The sequence below is a fragment of the Scheffersomyces stipitis genome, chromosome 5 (assembly GCF_000209165.1).
Source record: "Scheffersomyces stipitis CBS 6054 chromosome 5, complete sequence".
Lineage (NCBI taxonomy): Eukaryota > Fungi > Ascomycota > Pichiomycetes > Serinales > Debaryomycetaceae > Scheffersomyces > Scheffersomyces stipitis.
The window spans coordinates 1,370,384-1,389,155 of NC_009045.1; the positions used below are offsets into that span (position 1 = coordinate 1,370,384).

The following is an 18,772-nucleotide window of genomic DNA, read 5'->3' on the forward strand; positions in this document are numbered from 1 at the left end:
AAGTCCTCAACCAATACATACTGAGGGAGGAATGAAATCCTAAGTTAAGATTTCCTGGTGGTATTACTTAGAAATTAGGAAGATTTTTTTTTAACGTAGTGGCATACATTGAACATACTAACCCATATAAACAGCTATAAACTAGAGATAAAGGCCATTATCATCCAATGTAGCATGGGCCAACCAAGAGGAAACCCAAAGGATGAAAACCTCTGAAGAAGGCGCATAAAAACCGAAACCTAATTAAAGGTATAAGAGCCTAAGAATAGGCGAAGTAGAAATTAAAAGTCTAGAAATTGAAAAGTCTAGAAATTAAAAAGTAATGAAAGTGAACAGTAATAAAATTGAAAATACTTTAATAATGTCGAGCCTGAAAAACCGATACCCATGAACTGAGAAAGGACAGAGAATAACATACTCTATCCTCATTCGTTCGTCGAAGGCGCAAGGAATGCACCGCATGGAGGTATTGGTTAAAAGATAAATAGGCTGACTCTGGATGTTGGGAATTTCCCATGTAATTCTGGAGAAGAAAATCTTCGTCCTGGGGTCCAATCAAGGCCCTAACGATACGACTCACTTGACAATTTTGATAAGTATGGTGAAAGAATTGTGTGTTTGTAATTTGTTGTAGGCAAAGTTTGCATTCGACTGGTACTTCAGAAGTATCATGGTAGTCCCTATGGCCTAAATGAACGCGCCGAATCTCCTCAACTCCCTTGGGATGTTGTAATTGAATCTTGTAAATTACCTCCCAAAACTGTTGGTAGTCCTCTGTAGACAAGTTGAATTGCTTGGAAATACTGTCGGAGGTGCAAATTCCAACATTCTGTTGATGTTTCCGTGAACATTGTCGAAAGGTCGTCGAATCGACGTCATCCATCCGCTTTTCCCATAATTGAAGGTCCGGAGGATTGCGCACCATAAATTCAAAGGCAGCTTGATCAAAGCTCATTCTAAACTCAGACGTATAGTAACGCCGCCGACCATCGGTGTAGTGTTGTTTGGCTTTTGTGAGACGAAACCATGCCTTCAACCAGTCTTTTTCGGTATTTGAAAACCCCGCGTAAGCTTGGTACTTGGATAGCAAACGAGGCCCTTGTGTCTGGATCCCGATTTCTACGAGGAAGAGATACCAAGGCACCACCTCAGTTTCATTGGGATAAGGAGAGGAGGCGGGTGGAATAAATGCATTGACAAATGTTTGAATCTTATCGCGAAATGCAATAAGATTCCAATCACGAGTATTGGTTAGCGTTTCGTAAACAACCTTTGCCCTCCTGCCCTGAACTTGTTCTTCAAGGTTGATGAGCCCAAAACCTCCACGTTTTTTAAGTCCGTGTAAGTTTGAGGACCCAATTTGAGGAAGATGGGTTTTGATCATTTTTATTAGCAGTTTGAAATCCGAGTTTTTCATCGGGTGGTGGAGATCTCGTGGATAAATTTTGGAGTAAATATAGGTATTAAAGCCTGTACATCTAAGATGAACAGGAAGCTCTTTAACCGAATGAATCATGAGTTGAGTAGAGAGAGATTGAATATAGCTCTCCCAATTAAACCCATTGATCGGGACTCCTAAGTATTTGTGTTCCGTTACACTAAGATCCAAGCCTGGAAAACCAAGAATGTTCCGAATCTCTTCTGTCGGTGGTTCTCCCCAATAGCAGAGGCGGGATTTGGAAGCACTAACTAAAGAATTAGAAACTTGCTCAAACGAAGCAAGTTCCTCCTTCAACACTTCCTGATCTCGTCTACTGTTGACGAAGATGGTTAAGTCATCAGCAAATGCAGCGTATTTTGTACGAATTGGTGACAAGTTATCGAAATGGACCGGGATTCCTTCTAGCCTGTCCTTAAGACGGGTTAGGAGCGGCTCGAGGCACAAATTAAATAAAATGGGCAGTACGGGATTCCCTTGTCTGGTTCCCTGTCTCAACGGGAAAGGGTCCGACTGGGTATTATTAGTAAAAATGGCTGCAAATTGCTGTGTCGTTACCAGCATAAGAATCCTTTTGAATCGCGTGCCTAAACCAATTCGATCAAGCACCGCAGCTAAATAGTCGTGCGAAATTCGATCGAAGGCTTTGGTGAGGTCCACAAGAATTATATTTGCTTCCTTCAGGAGTTCAGAATCAACTTTCATCTTGTCGATCACTGTGCGGAACCGTTGGATCTGAAAGTCCATCTGGCGTTCCGCCATGAAACCACATTGGTCGTAACCGACTAGGGAGTCGACGACCGTTTGTAGTCTCATGTTGAGCACTTGTGAGATCACTCTCAACCCAGTGTCAATGAGTGAAATAGGACGGAAATTGTTGATAGTGGGGTTTTCAACAGTGTGCTTGGGGATGATTCGGATTAATACGAGCGCAAAGTTGTGCGGTAATAGTCCGGTCTCCATTATTTCGTTGGCAGTGATGACTAGAAGAGGACCCACTTGTTGCCACACTTTTTTAAGATAGCGATACGGGACGCCATCTTTTCCTGGTGTGGATTGGTTAGTGGTACGACTGAGAGCCGTAGTGAGTTCTTCGAGCGTTATAGATTCTTCTAGTTTTCGTTGGTCAATCAATGAGATTGTTTTGCGGAACTTTTGGACGTAGGCCCCGATAAGCCGTTTGGCTTCCTGAGGTTGTGAGTCCAGATAAAGATTCGCATAGAAGTCTCTTTGTATTTTGAGGATGCCTTCGGTGGTAGTTTCGGTGTGACTTCCATCTGCTGATGTAAGTCTTAAAGTCAAATTTGACTGCCGAGTTATCCCTTTAAATCTCTCAGAGAGGTCATTAAAGAGAGCTTTTTCGGGGGTGATAAGGCGTTGCGGAGCCTTGGCGCCGGGTTTTCTACCAATGTACGAGAGGACTTCTGGAATACGTTCAACGTACTCCGTGTAGTTTTGGTAACCATGTCTTTTCATGACCTCAAGGAATTTTTCACTGTCGATCCAATGGTCTCTTAATGTAAACCTTGGTTTACCAATCTTAAGAGTGGCCTCTGGTAAGATGATTATGGATGTATCGACGGTAGTATGGGTGCTTGTTATGAACTTATGTTTGTGTTGTCCGTATTGCCAGATCCTATCCTTTACTTCCCACGAGAAGTAAATTCGGTCAAGGCGGCGACAATTTTGGCGATTTTGGTTTGTGAAAAGTTTGATGGTAGGGTTTAAACATCTAAGGCAATCCTGTAAGTGAAAGGAATGATAGATGGAATTGAATGCTTGACGAGCTGGAATTTCGGCGGTAGGAGATGCCGAAGTATCTGAGTCAAGTATCGGGTTTTGGACCATATTGAAATCCCCCCCTACACAGAGGTGGAGGGTGGCATTGTGTTCAATGTAGTATTTTTCAATTTGCGCGTCTATCTGTTGCTGTAGGGCTTCAAACAAATCAGTCTGTTGACTGTATTGGCCACTTGGCCCATAGATGCAGATAAAGAGGAAGTATTCATTTGTTTCCTTGATTTGTAAAATGACATCCGCAACTTGGGGTGCCATCTCTGCATTCAAGGAAAGGTTATTCGACCGTATTTTTGAGAATTGCTGGTGTGTGTAGTTGAGAATGATGGCCGCACGAGTGTGCTGAGTGGAATAGATAAGTTCTTGGTCATGTCTTTCTAGTGTGTTTTCTAGAGAGGTAAGCCAATCGGTATGATTGGATCTATGTGAACGACAACTAATTGGTCGTTGAGATGGTTTTTTAAATTTGGTTTCTTGCATGAACACAATATCTGAATCTTTTGCAAGTTTCCAAAAATTGCCAATTGCAGTATTATTTTGAATGTTTTTTGTGCGTATCTTTAAAAGATTACTCCTATGATCTACCAACCTTCGGGGAAATTGACGGTTGGTGATATGGTGATCTATAAGGGACGACATTTTTTAATTTAATTGAGAAGGCGTGTCATTGGTGCTAGTGTCCTGTAACGTCGACCAGTCAGGAATCGTATCCTGTGATGGAAGGACTTCGGACCTCAACTGAATGGGGTTTGCTAGCTGTTGTTGTGATGCCTCCGTGATACTGAATGACGATCCGATTGGGGAGCTGATCATGGCAGGTGTAGTATTTGTGGATTTGAGAGGGTCTATGGATGATCCTATCTGGGAGAAAGAGAAATCTACCGATCCCGTTTTGGGAGGGTTGTCTCGTAGTCGCTGGGGGTATCTTTCCAGCCACAGTCTTGCGTCTGCAAGTTGTGCCGTGTTTTGGCGAGAGGGTGTTTTTCTTGCCCGTAACGGCTCCAATCGCTGGGTTGGGGAGGTCGCATCTTGACGCTTGTTGATGGGTCTTGAGTATGGAGTTCTTCTTGTTGAGGAAGCTCCCATAGAAGAGGGAGTGTCGGTAGTTTTATGTGTTTGGACGGTAAAAGGCGTGCTGGGGGGAGTTATGGTGTTTGCTTCTGTCTGGATCGACGTTGTGGTCTGGATCACGATGTCCTCGGAATCAAGATCTTGAGTTGTCTTCGTCTTTGTAGCCGGTGTTTGGCTTTGTGTCTGGCGTTGGCGAGGGGTTGTTGGTGTACTTGTTGGCTGACGCGAAAAGGCCGTGGTGCTGGTCGGGTCCGTAGTTGAGCTGGGCGGTTCTTCCATAGGCAAGTTCATGAATGAATTTGATCCATGGTTTACAATTGTTTGTTGGATTTTCTGGGGTTTTACGCCCTTGGTGACTTCGGTGAAGGCCCCTGTCCGTACTTTACGAAATTTACTGCCATTGTCTGTAGTACTTTCTCTGGCCAGAGTGTAAGTAGCTACCATTGGTGTACTAAGTGGATAGTACGTGGTGCGGTTTTTGTTCGTTTTGGTGCATTTAAAGGTTGGGTGATCACTTTCGTGACAATAACTGCAGAATTTAAAAGTCGAAATGATCTCGAGACTATAGTTCGGAAGATTTGCATTCTTTCGAGTAGGGACTTTGCCAGAGTCCGTTGCAATGAGGTAGAACAGTTTACTCTTTTCTTTGTCTTTGTCTAAATAGTATGTATTGCGAATGCGCTCTGAATGGGCAACGAGAATCTCATACTTGACTTTTTCTTCCACTGAGTAGACGTCTGATGGGAATTTTGAAAAATTGAGGTTATGGGACGATGTAATTTGCATGGAACCTCTATTGAATAATTCACTGATCGCCATCTCTGGGTTTTTGTGATCTGATGGGTGTTCAAGTCCGACAAGAAACATGTTTGCGAGAGGTTTAGAGGGAATCATGCTCAATTTGAAATAGTAATCGGAAGTTGATCCTTCATAACCTTGTCTTAACAATTTTTTAAGAGACATTAGAAGGCTGGGTCCCTGGGTTGAGGTTTTAGGTCCCTCAATGGGACTGAGGGACATATAGGCAGTGGAGTTGCTGAGTGGTCTGATCATCATCAAGGGAACAATAGCACGAAGGGTGTTTTCCTTTGTCAATTGGGCCATGAGATCTCTTTCTTGTATCTCGTTTTCATGTATGGCTCTGAGGTACAGTGGTCTCGCCTCCTTATCCTCACCTGTCGCCTTGGCAAGTAAGTCTAGGAAATTTGTTTTAGCTGCTCTTACTTGTTTCAATTTGGTTTCGAGCTGAAGAGCTGTTTCATAAAATTTCTCGGGGAGATGGGAAAAGTGGTCTTCAATAACCTCTAGCTTTTCTTTTAAAGACAACTCTTTGGACGGGTCTAATTGGGTATCCTTGTACTCAAACCGATCAATCCGCAATTCGATTGCCCTTTTTTGATATTCGTGTTCTCCAAGGAGTGACAATGAATCAATGAGAAATTCTTGCGGGATGTTCCATCTGTCAATTCTGCCCTGTTCGCCTGCCCATTCTTGTTGTGAGTGGGAAGTGACATAGTTTTTGGCAAACCCTAACCTCCTGATCTTCTTAAAGGTCAAATCGTCTGTGAATTTATCTTCTTCCCAATTCTTGTTTAAGCCAGATCCGAGTTTTTCAAGATCCTTTATTAACCTGTCTTTGGAGAGAAGTTTAATTGATGAATTGTTTTTGTGATGTTGGAGCGAGGCGTTCTGACCGTTCCAGATCAGATCAGTAAGAGGAGCTCCTGAGGTTTGTTTTTTTGATTTTCTGTTTTCCTGATTTTTTTTGATTTCTTCATTTTCTGAAAGGTTATTTTTTTGGGATTTTGGGTTTTTTTCTTTTATATAAACATTTGTAATTTCAACTGAGTCACTGGTGGATGTAGGCTTTGACAAATCGCTACTGGAAGTAGGACTTGGAGATATCATAACAGTATCTCCTTTTGCAGCCAAAAGTGGGTCGTGTTCTTCCTCGATCACGTGATGTGAAGAATTTTTCGAAACTGAGGTTTCAAAGCTGTCCATAATCGACATTTCTGGCCCTTCGTTCAAGGTGTTTAAAGCGTTTGAGGCTTCTTGGGTATCGTCAAAAGAGTCATCAGCCATAACTGATCCTGCTGTCACGAAAGATGGCTCCAATTCGCCGTTTTCTACGGCATCTGAGGACTCGCCATCAAGGTCCATCAGGTCATCGGGTGCGACGTCGGTTTTTCGTTTTCGGCCAATATCTGGCGGTTTCGGTTCGTTTAAAGCACTATTTGAAGCGTTGAAGTGGGAAGAATCTCCAGGAGGCCCTTCCAGTTGATTGATGGCGTCTATATCCATGTCCCTCAAAATTAAATCTGACAAAAACTAAAAACACGTGACTTTTTAGGCATGATAAAACTATGACCCAAATGGATGTCAAACCTTCCTAACAACAAATCGCCTGCGTAGCGTAATGGTTAACGCGTTTGACTTCTAATCAAAAGATTGCGGGTTCGACTCCCGCCGTGGGTTCTATTTGCGGTTTTAGCTCAGTTGGGAGAGCGTCAGACTGAAGAGATTCAGTCACAGTTAATCTGAAGGTCCTGTGTTCGATCCACAGAAATCGCATATGTTTTTATATCTTTGATACTAATAGGTAATCTTTTGGTTCTTTCTAGTGTTAAAGATGTGTTGCTTAAGTTTGCACACAATTTTTTGCACCCATTCCTTATTGAACTTTCCGAGAAATGAGGATAGCCGAGAAGTGAGAAATACACGAAGTACAAATGAGAATAGTTAAACGACAAAGACAAAGATTTCTATTATTATTAAAACATTATTATAATTCGACGGTTTTGGAGACCGACACCAACCCCTTGGCACTATTGGCCCAGCTAACATAGTTTGGACTATAATGCAACAACTCTTCATAGGCAGGGATAGTTGATTCTTCACCCTTGCCCAATTCAGCCCAGAAGCATTTGACGCTGACATTCAATTTGTTTGTAGCGGACTTTTTCATGTTGATATCAACATCTGAAAAGTTCGGCACCCATTGGAAACCTACATGGTAACTTTTATCCCAGTCAAGCTTGTTCAACTGAAGTTGATCTATGCCTACAAGATCCTTGTAGACGTAATTACCATCTTTGTCTTTGGAGAAACCTTCTGGTATACTTTCAGCTTCAACTTCTTTAGTAGTGGCCGACTTCTTACCCTTGTATACTATGACAGTTTTTACTGGAGAATCTTTAAATGGAGACACTATCTTTGTTGACTCACTTGGTTTGAAATCCAAAACACACTCTCTGTTCTTTGGAACTCTAATCCTGATCTCACCAGTTAAGAGTCCAAACGGATAATCGACATTTGATGAAGAATTCTTGAGAATATCAACTTTCAAATAGTCATCAAAGCTTTTAGCTCCTGGCACAAGTTTTGGATCAAGCAGACTCTTATATGAGCAATCTTGAAGTCCATCTCTAGTAGGAACACAGGCAACTGCTCCCTTTGAATCTTTCACAGAAGGAATATCGCTCAAGACGAACTGCAATGGTGAAGCTTCACGTCCGATAACAGAAACAAAACTATCTTGTGCGGACTTGTCGAGATCAATGTACTGGATGAATCTCAATTTCAATGGATTGGCAACATTGAATGAATCAGCCGTGGCGACGAACAAGACACCAATGGTCGAAATTAAAAAAAGAGCTAAGACAAACAATCTGTTAACCTTGAAGATGAATGGCAAAAGGGGTATGGACAACGAAATAGCAAAAGTTTGCAAGAGCTTGTAAATCAAATTCTGGGAAATAAGCGACTCTTGGATAGACTTATTGATTCCATCAACAACCAAGAAACCTGAGTTGTAAATCAAGTAAGTTGAAATTGGAACAATAGTCAAGAATTGAATTGACCAATCATAACTAAAGGTTTTGATGAAATCCTTCAACTTTCTTTCAGCACTATTTTCGCCAGTGAAATTAAGCGACAAAGACGAACCGTCAGAAACAAGTCTGTCATCTTCGACATCAGGAGAGCCATAATTGAAGTTGTCACTACTACCCAACAATGGCTCAGCTTCTTCTTGGGGCACTACGACATAATGTTCTTTTGGAACGGGTTTGAAACTCCAGCCAATCAAGCCAAAGATGGAGGCTACAGCTTGCAAAGCACAGAGGAAAATAATAGGGAATTCACCTGAGTGGTCGTCACCGATAACATTGTTAGCCAATTTAGCAGTCGAGTAGATCAAAACAACCCAATACAAGAAGGAAGTTTCAATGATGGAAATCAACTTTTCGTCATGGTTGACGATTTTGTATGAAACAAAAATCAAATTGATACCATTCAAGATCAAGTAGTTCAACAACAAGAAAGTTGCGAACAAAATGGCGACCAAGGCAAAGGGAGACGAGTTGGGCAAGAATTGATTGAATGGAACGATAAAACCGTTGGTAAAGAGATTCAAGAGTGCAGCAGAAATAGCTAGCGAGATGGGAAACTTGGTGACATTGACGAAGGACAATTCCCAGTTCTTTTTATACCCAAATATGATAATCAAGAACGGGATACTGATCCCAGGAATGAGTACCAAAAGCAAAATACTTGCTACAACCACTTGAGAAGTAGGGAAAGCAAAGAAGAAGTTCAAGAATGATGTGTACACAGCAGTGTCTGTATTGGATTTGCTCGATTCAGAGTCCAAGGAATCGGCATCCAAGTCAATCTTGCCCTTTGTGACTATGGCAGTGAAATCCAAAGCGTTGGAAAGCATGTGCCACAACGACTTGATATCGATGTTCTTGATGTTATCACCAGCAGTGTGGTAAAGGTCTCTTGGTTTGTAGAAAGCTACATCCAAACCTCTCAAGCCTCCCTTTTCCTTGTAAATCTTGTAGTCTGTTTCACTGTGAATTAAGTGGTTGTTGAATCCCTGCTGGAAAATAGACGTTCCATAAGGGTACCTGACTCCCTTAAAGTACTTGGTTATACCGTAGTCTGTTCCCCTAAACAAAATGGCTTTTCCACCAGCTCCAGTGCCTTCTAAGTTGAGGAAGTAATGCACACCTGTAGCCCATGGATGCGACAAGAAGGATGTGGCTCCATAGAGGCCGAATTCTTCGTCATTGTTGAAGTTCAAGACGATGGTTCTTCGAGGACGAGCTGTGGATTTACCGGTATAATAGTACAAAACTCCTAATAGACTAGCGATTCCCATTCCGTCATCTGTCACTCCGAACGAAGAGGGAACAGAGTCAAAGTGAGCACTCAAAAGCAACGCTGGTAGGGTCTCGTCGGTTCCGTTGATGCGAACAACCAAGTTGTTGCTCTCATAGTATGACACGGAGTTGAACAGGTTGCCACTTAATTCGGAACGGCTGCCAAACATGATGTTGTTGGTGTAGTTCAAATCGTTATCATACTCTACATACGATTTGTGTGCCACAGCACTAACGATTCGCGACTCAAGATAGTCGTGGACGTAGTCATTGCCACTGGAACCATAAGCGTGCTCGTATTTGGCAATGTGCTGGAGGTCTACCCAAGCCTGGTGGAGCAATTCTTGTTCCTTGTGAGATGTGGGTAAGTCTACAGAGTAGTATAGCGAATGGTCCAAGTAGGCAAGAAGCAAAACAGCAACATAGGTCAAAATCACAAATAAGGTTAACGAAGTCTTTCTGTAACCGAAAATGGATCTTATGAACTTGACAAAACCATTTGGAGGCGTTTCGGTGGTGTGGCTATTGCTAACAGTGCTGTTCTGCTTGGTATTCTTATTCAATGTAGGATTGGACACGAGAGAGGCTCCCGAGCCTTGGGCCCCGTGATTGTCGTCAGACATAGTGATTGAATACTAGGGTAGAAGCTCAATTGTTTTGAGCACCAGGAATTGACTCAACAGAAGATGTGGTAAAGATAAGGATAAGATGTTGTAAATAGCATAATTACAAATATATATTTATTTATTCTGAAAGGTGGAGTTGTGCATAGTGCGAATAGAAGTGATGGAGTAGAGCCGTTCGTCATGTGACCCTGACCCCGTTGAAGGTTAGCTTCAGTAGCAGCTGGTGGGTTTGAGCAGTTCAGAATGGTCTTCAATGTCTATATCACATATAGCACCGTTGAAGTTCCAAGATTGAAGGAACAAATTTCTCTTTGTAGCGAAATAAAATGTTCAGTTCTTTTGTGCTCTTCTTTCCGTTCAATTCTCACACTCTCAGTATTGCTATTCTTCAGACCTAGCAGTTATCTAAGGGCACCAACGGACCAAAAGAGAAGTCTCTTGAAGAATTCGGCTGCTTATTAGACTCAAACCAGCAATCTCTGGTTATCTTCTTATCACCAGCATATTTTATCTTTATGTACCACTCTTCTCGCCCTGCTCTCTCTCTCTCTCATTCTTCGCACTAATCTTCTCGGTAATTCTCACTCTTTTCGGCTTTCATATGCACAGTAATTTTTCAGCGATCTCCATAAACCAACATCTATCTTCTTCACTTCTTCTCAGCACAAGATCTATACCGATGCCTGAATTCGCACCCTTGAAGAACGACTTGATTCTCAGAGCTGCCAGAGGCGAGAAGGTCGAAAGACCACCTATTTGGATCATGGTAAGTCTGAAGTGGAATATTTGAGATTCGGAATTGAAGATAAAGTCACATACAAAGCAGAGCTTCAAATTAGAATGCAAATAACAATCGAATTCTGTTAGTTGTAATATCATTGTTATCGTACTTGTCTCGTATCTAAGATTCGTGGTCTTACGTATCACAATATACTAACCTTCGCAGAGACAAGCTGGAAGATATCTTCCTGAATACCACGAAGCCAAAGGTAACAGAGATTTCTTTGAAACTTGTAGAGATGCAGAGATAGCATCGGAAATCACTATTCAGCCCGTAAACCACTTTGATGGCTTAATAGATGCAGCCATCATCTTCAGTGATATCTTGGTGATTCCCCAGGCCATGGGATTCGAGATTGAGATGCTCGAAGGTAAAGGTCCAGTATTCGTAGCTCCTTTGAGATCTCCTGATGATTTGGCTAGAGTAAACTTCCAGCCTGATGTCTTGAAGAGTTTGGACTGGGCGTTCAAGTCCATCACTCTTACCAGAACCAAATTGAACGGCAGAGTGCCATTGTTGGGCTTTGTAGGAGCACCTTGGACTTTGTTGGTTTATATGACCGAAGGTCAGGGTTCCAAGATGTTCCGTTTTGTCAAGGAATGGATCTACAAATATACTGAAGAGTCACACAAATTGTTACAGGCCATCACAGATGCCTGTGTCGAATTCTTAGCTCAACAAGTTGTTGCTGGAGCTCAGATGTTGCAGGTTTTCGAGTCTTGGGCCGGTGAATTGGGACCTCGTGAGTTTGACGAGTTCTCGTTGCCATACTTGAGACAGATCGCTGAAAAATTACCAAAGAGACTTGTAGAACTCGGAGTGACGGAAAAGATCCCCCTAACTGTATTTGCCAAGGGTGCCTGGTATGCCTTGGACGATCTCTGTGAATCTGGCTACGACACTGTTTCCTTGGATTGGTTGTATAAGCCAGAAGACGCTGTCAAGGTGGTCAACAACAGAAGAATCACTTTGCAAGGGAACTTAGATCCAGGTATCATGTACGGTTCAGATGAAGTGATCTCTCAAAAGGTAGAAGAAATGATCAAGGGCTTTGGAGGTGGAAAACAAAACTACATCATCAACTTTGGTCATGGAACTCATCCATTCATGAAGCCCGAGAAGATCGAGCATTTCTTGAAGGAATGCCATAAGTATGGTTCCCAATAGACAGAATGATAATAAGCTACAGTTTAATCTACAACTACATGAATCCTTTAAGACTCAGTGAGGACTCCAAATTGTATTTCATCATTTTAATTGAAAGAAAAAGAATTAAAATTGAAATTTAAGAATTTGAAAATACAAAGAGAAGACCGGACAGTCCAATCAGTCACAGCTTTTAGAAAGGACTTACTTGTTAGTCATAGGACCAAGTCATATCTCAAAACTGAAATAGAAACGACCTTATATTAATTGTATATAGCGCGAAAAAAAGTTATCTAATCCTCAGCCCTTTTGTATGACTCAGATTACATAACACTATAGTATCAGACATTGGATTTTTCACTTATAAGAACCTCTGATTTGCCATCATTTTCTCTTCTCTCATCTTTTCTCGCTATTGTTACCTTTTGAGTAGGTTTACTTTCACTAATTACATATCCATTCCTTGCACACCACCGTCAAGTGCCTACAATACGATGTCTACACTCAACAAACTGGATAGATACATCTATAACCTAGAGCCCAGGACTTTAGAGTCATTGGAGTTGCTATACTTTGATTCAGCGACTTCTGAAATTTGCAAACCGGTCCACGACGAAAACGAGATCAGATCCTCGTTTAGAAGCCTCAGCATTTCATCTGAATCAACTACTTTCATTCCAAAACAGAACCAGGACACTTCGTACTACAAATCTGATTTATACAGATACAATTTGAAACGCTCGCTCAATAACCTCGAGCCTCTTTCCGAGGGCCAGTTCGAGGAGTTGTTGGAGAAGCAGTCGATTGAGAGTTTATCTGGCTCAGAGTCTGAATCAGATGAAGGCGAAGCAAATGAAGAGAGTAAAAAAGTAGAATCGTTAATGAAGAACTTAACTGTACAATCTCAGACCCAGTATCCGCAAGAAGAGGAACAAGAATCCACCGTGAGTTTCATGAATACCAAGAATCCATACATATTGTTTGGGTCTTCATTACTACCACAAGGGAAAGCCTTTGGAATCTATAAGTCTCTCTTTACAGAGTCACAGTTGGTCAATGGGCCACTTGAAGAACTTAAGAATCTTTCTAGTCTAGCCAACAAGACTTCTGCCTTGTTTATGATTGGAGGTGGCCATTTTGCAGGTGCCATTATTTCGCATACTCCCATGAATATAAAGGGGAATGCCAAAAACTTCCTGGAAAGCAGAGAAGAACAAGCTGTAAATGTCGTAGTTTCCAAGACCTTCCATAGATACACCACCAGAAGGAAGCAGGGTGGCTCGCAAAGTGCCAGTGACAATGCTAGAGGAAAAGCCAACTCTGCCGGTTCCAGTATCAGACGTTATAATGAGCAGGCTTTGATTAAAGAAGTTAGAGAGTTGCTCGTGGAATGGAAGTCCTATTTAGACAAATGTTCTACTATTTATATCAGAGCCAATGGGGCAAGTAACAGAAAAATTTTGGTAGGTTATGAAGGATGTGTTCTCAGAAATGAGGATTCTCGTTTGAGATCGTTTCCTTTCACTACAAAGAGAGCTACGACTTCCGAATTGAAAAGGGCTTGGGTTGAATTGACTTATTTAGCCGTTGCTGATCTTCCCAAAGTCCAGAAGAAAATTGCTAAGGAGAGATCTGCTACTCCTTCAAATATAGACGATGAAAAGGATGACCGAACTCCTGAACAAATTGAAGATGAAGATCGCACAAAAGAGTTGATAGTACTATTGAAGAAACAAAAGGCTCCCAAAATGATTAGTTACTTGAAACAGAACAAGATCGATGTGAATGCCTTTAAACTTTCACCAGAAATCAAATACGCCAATTATCCTACACTTTTGCACTACGCTTCAGCAAATGGATTGCTGCATATGGTCCTGGTCTTACTTGTTAGTTCACAAGCAGATCCAACTATTCGAAACAAATTCGACAAGACAGCAGCAGAAATAGCCAGCGATGAGAATACAAGAAGAGCTTTCCAAACAGCAAGACTAAAACTAGGCGAAGACCGCTGGGATTGGACTTCCAGTAAAGTTGCTGAAGCAAAATCAAAGGAAGACTTTGAAAAAGAAGACGAGCTAGAGGACGAAAGAATCAAGGCTGAAAAACAGAATTTGATCAAAGAACAGCTCGCACAGAAGACAGAGTTTGAATTGAAACAACCCAAATTCTCGTCAGGTGGAAGACTCGGTATTTCCACCAATATAGCAAGCGACTTATCTGGTCTCTCTGGCGAACAGAAGAACAGAATCTTGAGAGAGCAAAGGGCCAGAGCAGCAGAAGCCAGATTCAAAAAGTTACAGAGCAGCTAAACTAAATGCATTTTAGACCATCATAGATAGTAATATTAATCGCTCTATAAATAACTATCAAATTCATAATTATGCATTTCATGCAATCTCTTCAATTTCAGAGCTATCCGCAGAACTGACTTCAGAATTTCCCTTATCAGTAGTTCTGTCAGAAACCCTTGTCATGATGAAACTGATGGGAAATGTTTTCTTATTGTAACCCTTGTTGTTGATGATATTAACTAGTACCTTGTCGTTAATATGCTGACAGACTTTATCAGCATCTGTGGCTGGGTCGAAATGTCTATATTCGTTAAGAGCATCTTTGATTGACAATTTCTTCTTTTCATCCTTTTCAAGTTTGTCTCGCAAGTCCAGAGCTGACATCCACAGACTCTGCCTATGAGCACTGAGGAATCCTTCTGCGTCAGAATCGGATTCACTATCTGTAAGACTGACACTAATGTTGTGTCCATCGCCCGTACATTCACACTCTAGTAAATCGTGAGTGTTAGAGATTGTGTTCTCTTCAATTTCAAACAAGTTCTTCAAATCACGATAGTCAAAAACATCGGATGTTGATTGGGATTCGTTATCCAAAAATTTGGAACTCAATTTGCTCTTCATTAGCTGTCTCTGAAATATCTTTTCGTCAATGGTGCCAGTAGTGAGAATTCTGTAGATGAAGCAGGGACGAGTTTGTCCATCTCTATGGATTCTAGACATTGATTGCAAATCTACAGAAGGGTTCCAATCATTATCGAAGAGAATTAATCTGGATGCTCCAACAAGATTGAGACCCATACCTCCACTTTTGGAAGACAATAGGAATACATTGATATTAGACTTGTTGAATTGGTTTACCAACTTGTTCCGTAAGTTCTTAGCAGTAGATCCATCGAGTCTCAAAAAGGATAAATCCAACTTCTTTAACACTGCTTCTAGTAAGTCGAGAGTTTTGGTGTAGTTTGATACGAGAACAATTTTCTCGTTGAAAGACGTGATCTCTAGCAATAATGGAATCAAGATATTGATTTTTCCAGACGAGGTTGTCAATGTATTCTTGTTAAGCAACTCAATCTCTTCTTTCTCTCCTTTGATCAATTTTGAAAAGAAGTTGTCTTCGAGCAATAAGGACGGCGAATTACATAGCTTTTTGAATAGGTTTATCAAGGTAAATGCTTGTGTCGTAGTGGAAGCTGAATCATTCATCAACTCGTTGAATGACTTTAGATTGATTATGTAACTGAACAATCGTTTCTGGAGATCTGTTGGTGGAGCATACAATATAACATCAGTCTTTTCGGTCAAATAGTTAAGAAGTAGTGATTGTGTTCTTCTTAAGGTGAACTGCTTCGTTATGTCTATCAATTTGTTAGAAATCTCCAATCCTTGCTCTTTCACAACTGGATCAAAGCAAGTGACATCTCTAGACCTAGTAATTGGATTGATAAAAGATTTCTGAAATGACTTGAAATCGCCTAAAATGCCAGGATTGATGAAATTAATGATGGTATAATACTCCACTAAGTCATTCTGTATGGGTGTCCCAGTTAATAAGATCTTTCTGGGGATATTGAACAGAGTCAAATGGTTCATGACTTTATTGCTACTGCTCTTTAAACGATGACCTTCGTCACAAACTAATAGGTCAAACCTAATCTTGGAAAGTTCTTGGTGGTAAGTCGTAACCTTCTCGTAGTTCATGATTAAGACTTGATAAACATTGAGATTGCCAAATGAAACTAAATCTTGTCTATCGTTCGAAGAGACATTCCCACCTAACGTAAGTATTGATAACTTATTCATACCCAACCACTTTTTGAACTCATCTTTCCAGTTGTTGATAAGAGAAACTGGACAACATATCAATACTTTATGAATAGTCGACCTAGGCTGCTTGATAAAAGGGTTCTGTCTGCATAAGGTCCAGATGACGGTAATTGTCATAAGGGTTTTGCCTAGTCCCATTTCGTCAGCCAAAAGACATCCTTTTCCATTATTTCCTCTGAAGCCCATAAGACATTCATACACAAATTTGACTCCTTCCACCTGATGAGGTCTCAACTTGACAGATAAATGAGGGTCTATCAATACATCTACAAGTTCATTCTCATTCACACCAGGAGGTCGAGGCAAAGCTATAGCCCTTGAATCGTTATAGAGAGGAGCACGGGTATGTCTATTGGAAGTGGTGACCTCATAGTTCTTCGGTATCATTTTTCTGTATGCCATAGGTTTTGATGGTTTAGACGGTATTGTAGATTGGGAAAGGTTTGATGACAAAGACTCCGATCCTTCTTCTTCTTCTCCTGTCAATCTACGAAACTCAGCATCCGTATTGATCATGTAATCGACTTCGAGCTCGTTTTGCCCAATAGTGATCAAACCTCGAAGAATCTGATCTACATTCACATTTGTGAACTGTTTCCTTATAACATTTTTAGCCTCCAACTGTTTGAATGCAATAGTAAAAGACGAGTTAGAAGCGGCATCCCGGTATACCACTATGTATCCGTCGCCGTCCCAAGTCTTGTTCTTTTTGTTGGTTCTTTTCCTCCATTGAACAGCATATCTTTCTTTTGAAGTAGGTAGCTGTGAATCTGTCTTCAGCTCTATAGGTTTTACATGTCCCACTTGTATATTTATCACGCGTTTAAATTGAGTTGTTTTAGGAGTATTTGGTTGTTTTTGCAAATCCTTTTGAGTTTCGTTTTCTATTTCTGAATCTATTTCTGTTTTTGAAGTCTTTACTGGTCTCCTTGCTGGTTCTTGGTTTGTTGCCTCTAGCGATCGTTTCTTTGCAATTGGTTCTGTTATTGAATCATCGACCTTCCTCACCAAACGGGGTGCCTTGAAGGGAGCATTGGGCCTCGATCTGTACATATATTTAGAAGTTATGGTAAGATCTACTTGCGAATGTTCAATAGTGAGGTTAAGACTGGAAAATTAAGATCCAAATGTAAACAGAACGCGATTCGCGTTACTCCTAAATGAAATCCGAGAAGTTGAATTTTGCGAGAATTCGTGAGAGCAGTGGTTGTAGCTGTGAAAGTAAATAGGATAAGGTAGATGGCAATAGTATATGGAAAATGGACTATGGCAGGCAAATAGACAATTCTTGTAGATAGAAATATGCAAGGAAAGAGTTTTTACAAAAAAAAACCGGATAACATTTTGAATATCAAATACTGAAGACAGTAGATACGAACACATCATAAATGACATATAGCTAACTACGCGAAACGACACGATACAGAGGGACATGTTATCAAGCATTTGAACCATGGCATATCGTATATTCTACTTCTGACGATTCGAATTTTCATATTGCATTATCTATAGCAATTCCTAGCAGAAAGTAATTCAATACCTTCATCAACTCTACATCATATACACATTATTAATATTATTAGGAGCACGCCTACGAGTTGACATAAATAGGCTGGTTGCTCTGGTTTGTATGTATGCTGTTGTTTCAAGCGTCAGTGTCTTATGCAACGAAGAACATAAACATAGTGAAAACAGTTTGACCTCAAACGTTCTATTATACAATCTATCTGCTTAAACAGACAAGGGGTTGGAGGTCTCAAGACCAAAGATGTAGTAGTAAGCTCTCGACAACGAGAACATTATGCTGGCTGGAAGATAGTAGTAGATTCCATATCCAATGAATAAAGTAAACGAAAGCAAGAAGGTGTGTAGAAGCATACGTTCTGTCTTTGTCAACATCACAAACGGAAAATGATGGAAGTACATCGAGTAGAGTCTCAGAGCAGTCATGGCCATTTTGTAGAACGTGGGAGGAAAGAAGGGGGACGATGGAAGTAGATCTTAGAAGAAGACCGACTATAATGAATCTAACTCACAAATTGAGGTGGAAAGATAGGGGAACAAAAGTTATGAGACCTAGCGAGAAGCGAGAGAATTATTCCGATTAAATACTAGTATATCTCTGACAGGGTCCAGAACTTCCCGAACGACTTGTATATGTAGACTAGGAAATCAGGAGATCAAAGGAGCGATAATTAGTTGACGTGTAGATCTTCTGTATTTATTATATTGGAAATGTTTAAATCCAAGTCTCACCAAATGGAATTTTTCGCTTCGTGGTTCTGCACTACCGAGGCTAGAATGGATGGTTAGTATGGTTAGTATGAGAACCTCCAGCGGGGCCACAGTATATAGCATTACTGTGATATTAGACATAAATGGAAACATTCACCACATGTAGATAAAGCTGTGATGAATATCACTAGAATTCTTTATATAGTTCTCAAAATTGGTATCTTCTTTGTTAAGAATTGACTCCTGCCGAGATCTTAGACTTTTCGCAGCCTAACTCCCATCGGCCTGAGTATCTTATTACAATATACGTTTTAATTCACAAGACCAGTGGATTTGTATTTGGATTGTATATGTAAGTCTTGATTCCATCCAACTAAATCTTCTACATC

General features: G+C 40.9%; 5 protein-coding genes across 5 annotated transcripts; 2 read left to right on the forward strand and 3 right to left on the reverse strand. All coding sequences in view use genetic code 12, as the record gives it.

Moving 5' to 3' along the window:
* Window positions 1-3,877: 3,877 nt before the first annotated feature.
* On the reverse strand, window positions 3,878-6,610 carry PICST_32384 (Pichia stiptis repeat protein 2; the record flags this gene model as incomplete). The annotated part of the gene is made up of 1 exon (XM_001385233.1): window positions 3,878-6,610. One exon carries the CDS (start codon window positions 6,608-6,610, stop codon window positions 3,878-3,880), a length of 2,733 nt encoding a protein of 910 aa, XP_001385270.2.
* A 481-nt stretch (window positions 6,611-7,091) lies between these two features.
* Window positions 7,092-9,977, reverse strand: PICST_46351 (peptidase M28; the record flags this gene model as incomplete). Its single annotated transcript, XM_001385234.1, has 2 exons — window positions 7,092-8,178; window positions 8,251-9,977. Coding segments are annotated over 2 exons (2,814 nt in total), but the record flags the coding sequence as incomplete, so codon positions are not given.
* An 802-nt stretch (window positions 9,978-10,779) lies between these two features.
* On the forward strand, window positions 10,780-12,048 carry HEM12 (uroporphyrinogen decarboxylase; the record flags this gene model as incomplete). Its single annotated transcript, XM_001384914.1, has 2 exons — window positions 10,780-10,866; window positions 11,047-12,048. The coding sequence occupies 2 exons, from the start codon at window positions 10,780-10,782 to the stop codon at window positions 12,046-12,048; spliced, it is 1,089 nt and encodes a 362-aa protein (XP_001384951.1).
* A 473-nt stretch (window positions 12,049-12,521) lies between these two features.
* On the forward strand, window positions 12,522-14,336 carry PICST_60913 (hypothetical conserved protein; the record flags this gene model as incomplete). Its single annotated transcript, XM_001384915.1, has 1 exon — window positions 12,522-14,336. One exon carries the CDS (start codon window positions 12,522-12,524, stop codon window positions 14,334-14,336), a length of 1,815 nt encoding a protein of 604 aa, XP_001384952.2.
* Window positions 14,337-14,474: 138 nt separating this feature from the next.
* On the reverse strand, window positions 14,475-16,901 carry RDH54 (helicase; the record flags this gene model as incomplete). The annotated part of the gene is made up of 1 exon (XM_001385235.1): window positions 14,475-16,901. A coding segment is annotated over one exon (2,427 nt), but the record flags the coding sequence as incomplete, so codon positions are not given.
* Window positions 16,902-18,772: the final 1,871 nt, after the last annotated feature.